The sequence below is a fragment of the Melanaphis sacchari genome, unplaced genomic scaffold (genome assembly GCF_002803265.2).
Source record: "Melanaphis sacchari strain LSU unplaced genomic scaffold, SCAv2.0 Contig25_pilon_pilon, whole genome shotgun sequence".
Classification (NCBI taxonomy): Eukaryota; Metazoa; Arthropoda; class Insecta; order Hemiptera; family Aphididae; genus Melanaphis; species Melanaphis sacchari.
In genome coordinates this window covers 892,501-906,991 of record NW_020271133.1, presented here as the reverse complement: position 1 = coordinate 906,991, position 14,491 = coordinate 892,501, and the positions used below count along the sequence as shown (strand labels likewise).

General features: G+C 25.2%; 1 protein-coding gene across 3 annotated transcripts; it reads right to left on the bottom strand.

The window, feature by feature from the left end:
- Window positions 1–6,319: 6,319 nt before the first annotated feature.
- LOC112595180 (rho guanine nucleotide exchange factor 7) lies at window positions 6,320–13,987 on the bottom strand. 3 transcript variants are annotated; one of them, XM_025340297.1, is made up of 11 exons: window positions 13,749–13,987; window positions 12,963–13,056; window positions 12,477–12,603; window positions 12,250–12,421; window positions 11,971–12,189; window positions 11,696–11,894; window positions 9,840–10,061; window positions 9,304–9,382; window positions 9,076–9,197; window positions 7,074–7,182; window positions 6,320–6,656 (listed from the first exon to the last, which is right to left on the bottom strand). In XM_025340297.1, exons 2-11 carry the CDS (start codon window positions 13,026–13,028, stop codon window positions 6,547–6,549), a joined length of 1,425 nt encoding a protein of 474 aa, XP_025196082.1. In that variant the 5' UTR covers window positions 13,029–13,056; window positions 13,749–13,987; the 3' UTR covers window positions 6,320–6,546. The 3 variants fall into 3 exon arrangements, with proteins under 3 accessions (XP_025196082.1, XP_025196084.1, XP_025196083.1); XM_025340299.1 differs by lacking the exon at window positions 13,749–13,987 and adding an exon at window positions 12,756–12,779 and having other exon boundaries at window positions 12,963–13,043; XM_025340298.1 differs by having other exon boundaries at window positions 6,321–6,656; window positions 12,250–12,418; window positions 13,749–13,986.
- Window positions 13,988–14,491: the final 504 nt, after the last annotated feature.

Genomic DNA, 14,491 nt, shown 5'->3' with positions numbered 1-14,491 from the left:
ATAAATATAATAACTATTATTATTTCTACTATACAAAGATATTCTATGATAATATGATATTCAATTGGAGATATTAAAATATTGTCTATTAAAACTTAAATTAACAATTGAATTTTAATTTCAATTTGGATTTGCGTATAGTTTGTTGAGAATTTTTCTATAAGTCAATATGATTGAGAGTTTGGAGGTTGTTAGATTTTAAACTTAATTCCATGATATTACTTATGTTAAATAACAGATTTTTTTGTACTAAATCCAATATAATATTATTAATATTATGATAAATGAATGTGTCAGGGCTGTTTTATTGTCATCCACGAGAGCACGACAACCGGACCCGTTCCGACCGGCGACCGTGGCGATTTGTCAGCTTTTAGACACGGTTGCCGACGGCACATTGATATATATATGAGGCAAGTAGTTTCAAAACCAACCAAAACAATTTTTTTAAATTTTTCAAGAACAACAAAAAACGTAGAAGACATTCAAATTTGACTCTATGATTTTGTAATAAATATTAAATTATATGTTTGAATGTATACAATATTGTGTATAAATATGTGTTTTATAAAAATATTATTACAAGAGTTATGTACATTTATAGTATCGATATAGCTGGTTTTGATGCAAACTTCATCATATGGCTGGTTTTGAAGCCAAAATTTTTTCGATTTTTGTATACATGGCTGGTTTTGAAATTCACTTTGCGATATAGGTGGTTTTGAAACTAACATTGAAAACTTTTGTAAAATCAAAATATCAATAAATTATTTATGTCTTACTTTAGACAAACTTTATTTTATTTAAAATTTTTAACAACAACTAATAAAAGTACTTTATAATATTTAGTCATACCTTAGACAATATTAAAAAAATATATTTAATTATAATTGATTAACAACAAGTAATAAAAGTATTTAATATTCTGTCTTACCTTAGACAATATTAAAAAAAAAAAATAATATTTTAGTATAATTTATTAACAACAACTAATAAAACTAATAAATATTTTTTTTGTACCTTATACAATATTAAAAATTATTTGTGTAAAACATAAAAACAGTTTTTTAGTTTAATATTACAGTAGAGGCCGCTTATAAGACTCACTTTGGGATCAGCACAAAGTGAGTCTTATAACCGAATGAATCTTATAGGCGAAGTAAAAAAAAAAATTAATTACGTATTTATAAATTTTATTTTACTACATGTTTTGCTTTGATTTTAATACATTAACACATATTACTACATATTACATACTTTATTATTGAATAAATTTAATAATCCCGATAAAAAAAACTAAAATTATAATCGTTATAATTATCGTTGCGATAAATGTGAACTTTTATCTGCGATAAAAATTATTATACGTTATAATTATAAGGTACCAACAGAAAATAGAAATAATCAACACGAATATTATTTCATTTTTTAAAACCAATTTATTTCTAAATTATATAACCAAAAAAGTTTATTTTCTACTATTTATTTTACGAAATTTGAGTCTTATAATCGAAGTGTTGAGTCTTAAAACCGATTTTTTTTTTTATGTATTTGGATACGTCCGGACCGTTCCAGACGATTTTGAGTCTAATAAGCGACTGAACCTTATATCCGTGAGTCTTATATAAGCGGCGTCTACTGTATATCATAATATCACATTATTCATTTTTCCCAGTCTTAATTTAGCAGGTCTTATTTAATTATCAGGTATACATTTTTAAATTATCAGGTTTTAATCAGTTTCACACATGTTTTCATCATGGCACATAGTATTATAATATTCTTCATCAGCTAATATTGGTTCTTGAAGTTGTTTGAAGATATTATCTTTGTAAAATCTAAGAAAATCTAATGCTTGCCATTTGTCACCATAATGTTTTTTTAGTAAATTATCCACATCTCTCAATTTTAATGGATTTATATTCATACTTCCAGTTGATATTTCACTCAAAGGTAAATCAATGTTTTGAATAGTTTTTCCTTTCTTACATACATTTTTATATGCACCAGTTTCTATTTTATAGCTTACTTCTCCTTTTATCAAAACATTAGTTTTTTGTACATTTTTTTAAAATAAAAATCTTTTTGTTGGATTAAAACTAAAATGCCAATTGCCAGGAAGTTTAAAAACTGACTGTACAGATGTCTTCCAATCATACACTATTCCAGCTAAAGGTACTGTAGTACCAAAATCTGAAAATAAATTTGTATAATCATCTGGACTAGTAATAACATCTTTCTTTTTAATTTTTTTTTAAATATTAGCAAATACCCTATCTATTGGTAGAAATGAATGGCCTACAATTGGGAAAATCATTTCTAAAGCTTCAATATGAACAGGGACCAAATGCAAAAACCAAGTCGATATCATCCCCAACATTGTTGAGTTTTTGTTTTGACCTCCACAAACATCAGCAACTAATCGTATTGTTTTAATTGATGTAGGAATAACCAGTGGCGGCGCGTGAACAATTTCGTAGGGTAGACAACAAGACAACCAAAGATAATATGGTGTTATATAAAATTTATTTAAAAATTAGATCATCATAAAAAAAAAGTAAATTACATAAAATAACTATATTTGAATATAATTTAAATCAATTCGCCGATTTTGTTTTGTTGCGAAAAAGAATCAAGACCTTTATTTAAAATAATATCAATAATATCTGACATATTAAGTTTTAAATGTATATCACTTCATTAAGAAAAAATGATAAACATTAAACGTGTGCCATTAACCACAATCGGAATGCAAATGTGCAATTAAATTACTAAAATATTACGTTGAGACATGTCTCGTCCATGCATATAATTTTGGTAATACCCCACTACGTCCCCGTTTACCATGTCATAAGCCCTCGTCATCAATAGTGAGACACAATTCAATATGTCTCGACCGATTTGACGGCGACAACGGAGCGATTACATAATTATTGATAAGATATAAATAAAATTATACTATATATATTTAGTCATACTCGTTAGTCGTTACTCACACAGACATTGTAGAGACGAATCAGTGTAAATAACATTTTATTTATAAAATTATGAACAAATAAAATACTTATATAGTAGGTATAGTATCATATAATAAATAACTAATTTTTTTAATTAAATTGTTTTATATTTTTGGGATTTTTGGGTAGACTATGTCAGTCTACCCTAACGCGCCGCCACTGGGAATAACTAAATTTAATAGGCAATGATAAACAGCAGATGCAATTTCGTTAGACCCTTTGGCATGTTCTGTTTCATCCCAGTGATAAGTGAAAACATTATCTTTAGTATACTTACATTTTGAATGACCTATTATAATGGTCAGATTATATTTGTATAACTGGCGTTAATAGTATGCAGCTTGATCAGGAACACGAGGCAATGGTTGATTTTTTTGACAATCAAATGAAACAATAAGTAAGTCATTTTTATCTTCTTTTAATTTGGAATAAAATGTATTGGCTTTTAATTTGTGTAATTTCAGTTCTGTTTTTAATTAATTTTTTTTAGTAATACAATTTGAATGTTTAATTTTTTTTGCTAAACTTGTGCATGTAGAACATGCATCTGTACTTGGTGTTCCAAATCCTATGTTAAATTCTGTACAGAAAATATGGCGAAAGTAACTTTCTTTCACTGTTAATGAATCAGTTAATGCTTCAAGATTATAAATTTGCCACAATTTTTTAATATTTAACTCACTACTAATATAAACACGACTAAATGATTTACTTCTACAATAATGACTTTCAATAACATTAATTTTTTTAATAAAAGCGATTACTTCATTTTTTCTATCCATAAACTGATTAGATTTTCTATCACCACCTCTTTTTTCAATTGGACTGGTTCCAAAAATATAATGTCTGCGTACTATATATACTATATATTAGTATTATTTGTAATATGATAAATTCTCCAGTCATAAGGCGACCTAAGTTTTATTTCAAATTCCCTACACCTACATTTGGTGCAATCGGCAAAGGAGTTAAGTAAGTGCTAATTTTAATGAAATTAATTTTACGTGAATTAAAATAAATTAGTACCTACATATAGAATTAAAAGAACCGTTATATCAGTTCCTATAATAGATATTCAAATTAATTTTTTTGATTGAATATTTAGTACTTATTTAACTTAAAGTTGGTAAATTTTGGCAGAATTTGCGAAATTTAGTGTGATTCCTATAGTGTTAAATATAATTTAGGCTATTAACAAGTTGAAAAGTACATCTCTACCAGCGATATTTTGACTCACGTTAATTTTGTATCTTATGTAATTTAAATTAGGTAAATAATAGCAATTGGATTTAATCACTAGAATGGTTAGAAAATACATTAGTGAGTTAAATATTGTCGATATTAACCGGAAATAATCAAAATGTGGTATTGAGACTGGGGGGTCAATGGCTGATAAAATCCTAGCAATAGAGGAGTATATTAGACCTAAGGAATGAATCTAACATCAGTATGGTTTGGGGTAATTGACATGTTGTCATCTCAGGTACCAGAATATCCAGCTCTAAATCAATAAAATAACTAGCTTCTTCTCTTCCTATTTTAGCATTGTATATGCTTTATACAATTATTCCTCTCATAACAATATTCCTGATATTTCTTTTTCGCACTTTAATTTCTCAAGTTATTGTTTCTTTACCGTTGATGATGTCAAACTTGGTTTATCTGCGTTAAGAACTATAAAATCTGCTAGTCAGGAACATTTCTATATAACATAAGAGCAGCCCTCTAATATCCTTTATAGTTGATATTCCGTTACTCCCTTGACATGGGAATTTTCACATTTATATTTAAGATAAGTTCCGTTATTTCTATATATAAGTCTGATGATAAAACTGATGCAAAGAATCACAAACCTATTTTGATCTAAAATTATATTGTCAAGCTGTTTAAGTTGTTGTTCAAAGGTGTATTCAGCCTTCGGTTAATTCTATAAAATTATGGAAACATTAGTGTATGACATTAAATGGCTCGCCCAGTAGATAATAAATTTGTAGATACTAGGCATAATAATAGATAGAAATTAGACTGTAATTATAATATTAATTAAATTATTTAATATTTAAAAATTTAAAAAATGCATTACTATATTTTCATAATTTCTTTAAATTAATTTAATTATCAGCCCTGAATCCAAAATAAATAAATTATTATTATTAATATACTAGAACAGTGTGTTACCTACTTAATAGAGATTATTTTTTTCTTAAGCATGATAAATTGATAACAATTTTCACAACAGTTTTTACTTATTATTCAGTTTCTGTTTTACTACTAAAAAAGATTTATAATATATTTTGACTAGGTATTTGATATCTTAACAATACTCACGATGAAATAAATAATATGAGAAACCTTAATATTTAAAATAATGAACTAAAACTATTTGTTACTACAACAAATATTGGCCTTTTTTATACTTGAACATAGCTATAATAATAATTCTAAAATAGATTGAACAAAAATAATAATTATTAAAGAGTCAACTTTTCTTAAATTACATTTGTGTTTTCATCTATCTCTAAAACAATTTATTATAATGGTATTATATTTATATAGGTATAGTAAAGAATTTATTAAATTGTAATGATAAATACATTTTTTTTTTTTATCAAACATAATATAATTTAAATTTAAAACAATTTTTGCATCAGTTAAGTGTTTTGAATCTAATGAAATAAATTGAGTTTATAACACACAGTATAAGTATTAATTAATCAAAATTTTAGTGGCCAATTTTTAATTTTTAAATGAGAAATCTAAATTGTTGTGTTATGCCATAAACATAAAATTTCATAGATATATTGTTATCAACCACCAAGTGATATTGAATTATATGGCAAAATATTAAACAATACCAAAATATTATTTTTATAAATTTCTTTAAAATATAACATATAATTATTTTACAAATTAATTTATTGTAATACAGATATATATTTAATTATTTAAACAATTTATAAAAATGTACAATATAGTAATATAGTATAAAATTATAATTAACATATTCATTAACTAATTGTATTCAAGTCCTTATGAATTTACTTAACGTCTGACAAATAATATCCAAAGACAAATTTTCAATTTAAATTTTAACAATACAATACTGTAATTAATTTAAATTCCTGTTATAAATTTATATTTTCTAATCAATAGTTTGAACAAAACACATACAATAATACATTTTTGACTAACTACTTCTGAATATAATACTTATCCACATTAAACATAGATATTTTGATTATTATTTTGTAGAGGATAATAATAATAATAAATAAAAACAAATTGATGCATACATAAAAATACATTAATATTAGTACTAAGCAATAATTTTTAAATTTTTTAAATTTTATTTAACAAGAAAAAGATTTTTAGTATGTATGTTAACATGTCAGTTATAATAATTCAACATAATACTATTTAATGCATACAAAATTATTCACAGCCTTACAGAATTATTAATGGTACAGAAATTAAAATATATTTGTATTTAAGTATATTTAATTACTAATGCTGTTTCAATCATAATTTACTACAATAACAATGAATGATCACCTGAACTGGCGTGTCGTGATTTTGTATTTGAACAAAATGCTTCAAATACTCTCAAGACTTTCCCATCATCTTCAAATGTTCTTTCAGCTAAATTAAAAACAAAAAATGTTTTTATTTTATTTATAATTGATATTTTTAATGAAGACTTATGTTAAAATGAAATCATTCTAAGTTCAAATTTATGTTTTGAAAAAAAAACATAAGTTTAAAATTTAATTTAAGAAGATAATTACATGGAGCTATAAAGAAATAAACTGCGGTAAAGAGAGATAACTTACATAAAAATCTAAGGACAGGGATAGAATACAATTAAACCTATAATGGAGTTTCATAAAGGTAATCAGCAAAATGAATAATTTTATTTCTGCTAAGAGAAATTTAGTAATATAATCTGCCACATGTATATATATGGATATTACAGGATACACGTAGAAGGACAAGTAAATTTTTTATAATATTAGATAGAAAATATGATTCATTCTTAAAATTCATAGAATTACTTACATCTTTTAGTTACACATATATTTTTTTCATTAATGTTGTGATAAAATTGAAGTGGTGGAATGGGTCTAAGTCTTGTCACATCCCAAGCTAATCTATTACCTTTTTCCATCTAAAAAAAGAAAGAAAATATACAATTCTTAAAACAAAAAATCTTGAAGATCTACATACAGAACTAATAATGTAACATAAAATAAAGTATAAGTAATACAGTAATACAAATAATAATTTAAAATATATTTATTTTACAGTTAAAAAAAATGTTAACCACGGCAATTAGTATGAACAATTTAAACTGTAAATATATATTATTCGTTTAATATAAAATATTGAATTATTCTTGTTAGTTTATTATTAACAGTAGGGTTGTATAAGCATAGATAATTATGCCATGTTAAGTGTATGCAAATAGCATTAAAATCACTATCTAAATAATTTATTACACATTGGTGGAATAATTAAGTCTTAGATAATCGGCTATGTGATTCCAGGCATTTATAACATTTATAGATTTTAAAAACTAAATTATTAAACACTATAGTAATGACAAAAAAAAAAAAAAAAAGAGAATAATTTAATTTTTACATAAACAACAATCAGTAGCGACTTGGGTTCTTGTTTAACAGTAGTTGCACTCCTTTCGTAAATTAAAAAACATAAAAAGGAGAACCATTATGTTATATTTATAGAATTAATGTATAATATTATAGTGTATTATATTATATAATAATTTAATTTTAAATAATGATCAAGCACTTATGGTGTATATACAATTTTTCTGGAGTGATGGTTACAAGAAAAAATTAGCCAGAGTATCTGAAAATTTTTCTTTGTATAATAGATAAATTTTTGTTGCGACACTGGAGTGAGGTGTACATACTCTTATTTCGTTTGCATTACCAAGTTAAAATAACTCAAACCGCCACTGCATACAATCGATTATCTTATTGAGCATCAGTATATCATAAAAGGATATATTTTGTAAAAAAAAAAAAATCAACTCGGCAAATGTCATATGTTAGTTTCAAACTGTATAATTTGTGTGACACAACTAGCAACACAATCACAGTCAAATATAAATTAATATCTTGCCTGAATCACAACTGCCAAGAGGTTCCTGTAGCTTTTTTTTGAGCCACCAATGTGCATAAAGTTCAGAACGAAATGTAACGCTTTTTTCTAGCGGCATAGATGCTTTATTATTTAATGATGACGAATCTATGCCTTCAAATATACACGAGTTGATGTGTAACGATGAAGAAGATTTACACAAATGATCAGAATTGCTACTAGATGTTTCAGTAGGTGGTAATGGTGATTGCTGTGCAATAGGAATTGTGATATCTGCCAACCCAGAATCAGACGACCTTAAACTGTTATGATCTTTGAAATTAAAATATAGAAAATCTTGACTTATTTCTGTATCTTTTCCATCTTCACCATTGTTATCATAACAGTAAGATGTTTTTAAATCACACAAGGAAAATGTACTATCCTGGTTATCTGATAAGTAAATGTCATCTTTATTATCTGTGTTTAGCAATGGAATCGTTAAATGTTTTGGTTTTAAATTTTCAGTATTAGATTCGTAATTTAAAATATGTTGATTAAAATTATCATTCATGTCTTCCTTGTACAATGTCGACATAGTTAAATCTTGACAGGCTTTGGTTTGAATTGGAGTGAACAAAAGTTTTTTCCCATAAATAATTTTTCCATCTTCTTTAAGAACCATTGACGAGCAATGTCTTGGTGATGAAATATCATAACTATTTGATTCATTAGATTTGTTATTGCATTTTGTTTCTTCTAGACATTGTTGTTTAGTTTTATGAGGAGAATTAAATTCACTATGTTCAATAGCATAACGCCTAACAACTTTTGATGTATCAACATTATTTATGTATTGTGTATAAAGAATTAATTTCAAAAGTGATCTAGTTATAACACCTTTGCATACTAAATGTGCGAAATAATCACTAAGGCGGCCAAGGCTTAGACTTACTGATTTACTGGGTGTAGTATTAGTGATACACTTATTTCCTAATTGCTTGTTAATTTTTTGAATCCAATCAATTTGCTCTTCTTTTGACTGACAAACGGCGACAATATTATCAATTAAAGGACCTAAAAATATAAACAATATAAATCATTTATATTCAATTAATTGAAAAAAAAAAATAGATAATATTATTAATTAACAATGATCATTGTAACTAGATAGATTTCTTACCAGATATTTCAAAAGCATTTTTAATGGCACCATTATTGTCTAATTTCTTGACACAAATTCCACTTAATGGTAGCTTACCCTAAAAAAATACACATATAATTATAACTGTAACTATGTCTGTTTTAATTTTATTTAACAAATATTAATGAATATTGGTGATTTGAATAATAAAAAAATCAATATTATTATTTTTATATCAATATTTACTGTCTTTGCCTATCCAACGAGCAAAACAAGAAAACCATAATCTATATTTCCATAAAAACTGAGTTTTAAAATTTTAATATTGGTAATCTCTGTTGTACATATTCACTAATAAAGCTAGGTCAAGTTTACATAATTATCAAATGTCAACAAATAGTAGCTGTTAATAAGGGACAAGAACCGAAAGTTTAAAGATTATAATCATTAGTATCAAAAAATAATAAATTGAACAGGAAAATTTATTGTAACACATAATCAATAGATAGAGGGAGTAAATATTATAATAGTGTTATGATACTAAAATAATAATAAGGATTGTATCATCGGCTTACTTCATATATAAATGAACTTAGTCTTTGGGATACTGATAAAATAACTAGATGAGTAGAAAATAACATTAGATATCTATCTTTATGCTCTGAACCAAATGCAACAGAACCAATTTTAATTGCATCGCCTAAACTCAATGCATCAGTGCCTTCCCATCCTTGTACAACTCCACTTAATATTGATAATTCCAGTTCTTTTTGCTTCCTTGTTGATAAGCATACACTCTGGAAAATTAAAAAAAAAATTTAATTTGTTTAACATTATTTATAATAAATCAACAAATTTTAGCACATAACATGATTTATTTTAAAAAATCTAAAAAAAAAAAAAATAAAACTTTAGGGGGTAAGAAAAAAATTGATTTCATGATATTCCTATTGTTTGATTAATACCTTTATGGATTAGACGGTAATATACATATTATACAATTTTATAATCGTTTGTACGATTGAGTTTTTCAACTAATATAAAATGTATGTATGTTACCGGCAAAGTAGTGAATATAGGCACTCTAAAAATTCCTTAGGAGTTCTATAGAATTCCTTGAACTATTTGGCAATGTATTAAATTTGAATGGTAATTTATATTATGCCTAGATATTCAATACAATTTCTAGGATTTCTATAAAACATCTACACTATGTTAGATATTGTGTTAAATCAAAATATGTTTGTTATTATTTATTTTTATTTATTTATTGTAGCATATAATTGATGCATGACATTTATAATTGCATAAAATATTATTTTTTAAACATAAGCATTTTTTAGATTAATATTTTAGATTTATCATTCAATAAATTAACAGTATTTTTCAACTTTTTTCAACTTTTCTTTAGTTCAACATAAAAACGTTCAGAAATTTTAATGTATCTTAATACGACAAACACTTTTACAAAAGTGAAAAGAAATAACATTTTTAGACATATATTGAATTTTCCTGTATACACGAATAACATGATAATATGATTAGCTAATAATAACGATAATACATTGCACACGTTGTATGCAATAGCATAATCGTCAAGATAAAGTTTATCTTTATCATACATAAATACATTAATCGTTGATTACAAAGGTACACTAGGTACAAATCTAAGTTTTATATTAATTATATATACTTTTCCTGCTTGAGGTTAGATGATTTATAGAATACCTAGTCATTGCATTACATTCTATACTTTTCCTGCTTATTTTTGGTATTCTATAGAGCACCTAGGATTTCTATATAATATCGGATTCAACACATTGCCGGTAACATATACACAGATATTTTATGAAAAAAAAATTGCTTTTTTATATTCAAAAATGAATTATTAAGTGAGAAAAATAATTTTAATTGATGGTATTAAATTTTGATTTTATAAACTTTAAAAAGATAATGTATGTTAGAGATTTATTTGAAATCATGTAAATTTTATTATAAATATAAAAATAATTTTAATACGAATATATCAATCTAAAGACCATAATCATTTAAAACCAGATGATAAACTATTAAATCAAAAACAAATTAGCAATGTTCTTAAAAGAAAATTAACTCACGATATTTTGCCAAAACCATAAAAACGTTTACATGCTGAATTAAAAAATAAATAAATTATTAACGATGTTGAATTATAATTGAAAGAAATATTTGTTATGCGTTAACATATATTCAGCCAAAACTGCTAAATAATATTAAGGCTTAGTGATATAGGAATGTAAATCACCCGATTTTAAGAAAATAAAATACGTAAAGTGTGTTCACGTTTTAAAATTATTCTAACACAAAAAAAAAAAAAAAGAAATTGAAAAAATTGAAGTTAAAATGTTATTGTAGTGGTACTTTATTTTTGGTGATACAAAAATCTACAAACCGCAATTTCTTTATAAATGCTGATGGATCGTTGAGTATCTCCTCTATCAATATGACTTTCTTCAAGGTGTCTCTCTAGTTCTTGGAGCATCCCACTATACTTGTCTAATCTTCGAAATGGTTTACTTAATGACACAGTTAACACTAAAATTCCAGGACTAACTGCACCTTGTGTTTCCATTATTTGATTTAATTCATCTCTAACATTTTACCATGAAAAGTGTAAAGTAAATTAATTGATCATTTAAGCAAAAGCAAAATAATTTTAGTCCATACTTATATTTATCAATGATATTAACTGCTCTAGGATGAGAAGCGCAATATTGTAAATGCACAGTTCGAATAAAAGATGCCTTGTTTAGGAACAGTTTGCCAATTCTTTGATCAGACTGCGGTAATCGAGAGGCTTGTTCTAATGATTCCAGAAGCTCTTCATGGGTTTTAGAAACTTCTTCAATATTATTTACTAATTGATTATACTCTTCGATAGTCATTCTATAATCAAATTATTATCATAATTTATGTTTAAATTTCAATATGATAAAAATACTGTACATATTTGAGTTTTTCAAAGGAATCAAAAAACTTTGGATAAGTGTCTTCAATTCAGTGACATGTGCTCTTTCTGATTCCACGATATCCATAACAACTACAGCTCGATTAGCTCTTAACTGTTCAGTTAAATCTACCAGTATGTTTGGCACTTTATTGTTTGTAATATTTTCTGCTGAAATAAAACTTCCAATGTCATAGTTATAAATTAAATTAAATTAATGTTTTACCTTGTGGTTTATATTCTCTGACATAATTTGATGGAAACCAACCAGTTTTTTCTTTAAGGGTTCCTTCCCACCAACCTCCATCTTCCTTTTGGGTGACAATCACAATATCACCTTTTTTCAAACACAGCTAAAAGCAAGGTATTACAATAATTTAAACAAAATATAAATATGTTCATATAAATGGACTTCCGTGCATTTATTCCACGCCTTTAAGCTCAGCACACAATTAATAAATAACACTTAATGAGTATAAACTATATAAAAATAATAAAATCATACCATAACGTTGGTTCAAGGTCTCCTCTAAGGGATATAAAATGATTAAAGACATGAAAATATAATATTACAATTCAATAAATATTTAAGCAAACAAATATTATTAGCAATTCATAAAAATATAAACTAAGATTAAATAAGCGGTAGTAAAAATATCAAAATGACATTGAATATAAGCGCAAACTTAATGATATCAATAATTTAATTTACCTCGTCATTATTTTTTCCTTTAAATGAATAAACAGCTTGAACAAGTAGTGGCTCATTAGAAGTCATTTTGAATTAACTATAAAAACTACATGAACTGTAACAAAATAAAATAACTTATTCAAATATCAACTTTATTTGTTTAAAATGGGCAGTAAAATTAGTAATGCCTCAAATTACTCGGAAAGAAAAAAAAATTATTATTGATAAAAATTATTGTGAACTTCATAGTGCTTGTTATAAATAAGCATACCTAGGATTATATATTTTGGCAAAGCTACAGTAATGACAAAATAAAATATGGTATGAGTGTGTCAGGAATGTTGGATTAAAGCCAATTCATGGCTGAGTATGTAACATTTGGGTTTAATTTTTACAGTAAATACAAACATAATAAGTATAGTGGAAAAATAATAAATATATATATATATATATCGAATAGACACGATAATAAATTTGATTTACATTGACCAAAATAGTATTTTATTCTTGTATTCAGTATTTTAATAAAACATTGATCTGAAAATATGTTGAAATAATTAAATAATTAATACCCATGTAAAATGTACATACTATTACTTTTGGCTGTTAACTATGATATTTCTGAATTTGTATTGATAATGTATTTAAACTATTAAGCATTTAACTAATGCCAATTCACATGAAAGAAACTATTAAGTATTAGATTATATAAGTGTCAATGTAGATGATTAGTATTTTACTCACAGATTATTAGCCAACTTAGACCAAATAGTAATTATTGTCAGTGGAATAAACGTAAAAACTTACCGATCAATAAATGTCTAAACTTAATAATTGACCATTATACACTGTTTACACTAAGCTGTGCGGACTAATACAATTTAAAATATAAATTAAATTTCACGAGTTTAAGTTTAAGTATTCATGACAAACTTTAGGTAATGGTGTTACAATGATTTCTATTCAATTATCTATTTAAAAAATTATTCACAATTCAAAATTATTCAAAAGAATACTAGTATTAAGTAACAAATGATTGATTATTTGCTGCAAACAGGTGGATTAAAACATTAGAATGTCCATGATCATAAACACTAAAATTTAATAAACATTTCGATGTCAAATTCAAAGATAACAGCTTATCAATAATAAATGTGGCCAAGTGATTAAAGTAAAATATCAAAAGATATACTACGTGTGTACTATCAGATAATGTACGTTTGGCGAATAAAAATTAATTTATTCTGTGATATAAATCCACACAATAATTATTACCTACTTAAAATATGCTAATGTCGTTTTTTCTGTAATGACCAAAAACATTTTTTACCAAGCACAAAACTAATTTCATATGTTAAAAATATTTACAAATGAAACAACAATTTTTACGTACATTTTTCATAAATTTTACTTTAATGGATAAAATATTTGATAACGATTTACCATAAACTATTCCATCAAAAATAATAAATATTAATATTATATTATTATAACATATTTTGCTCCGTCATACCTATTGTTTTTATTATATAGACAGTTGACCTATATGT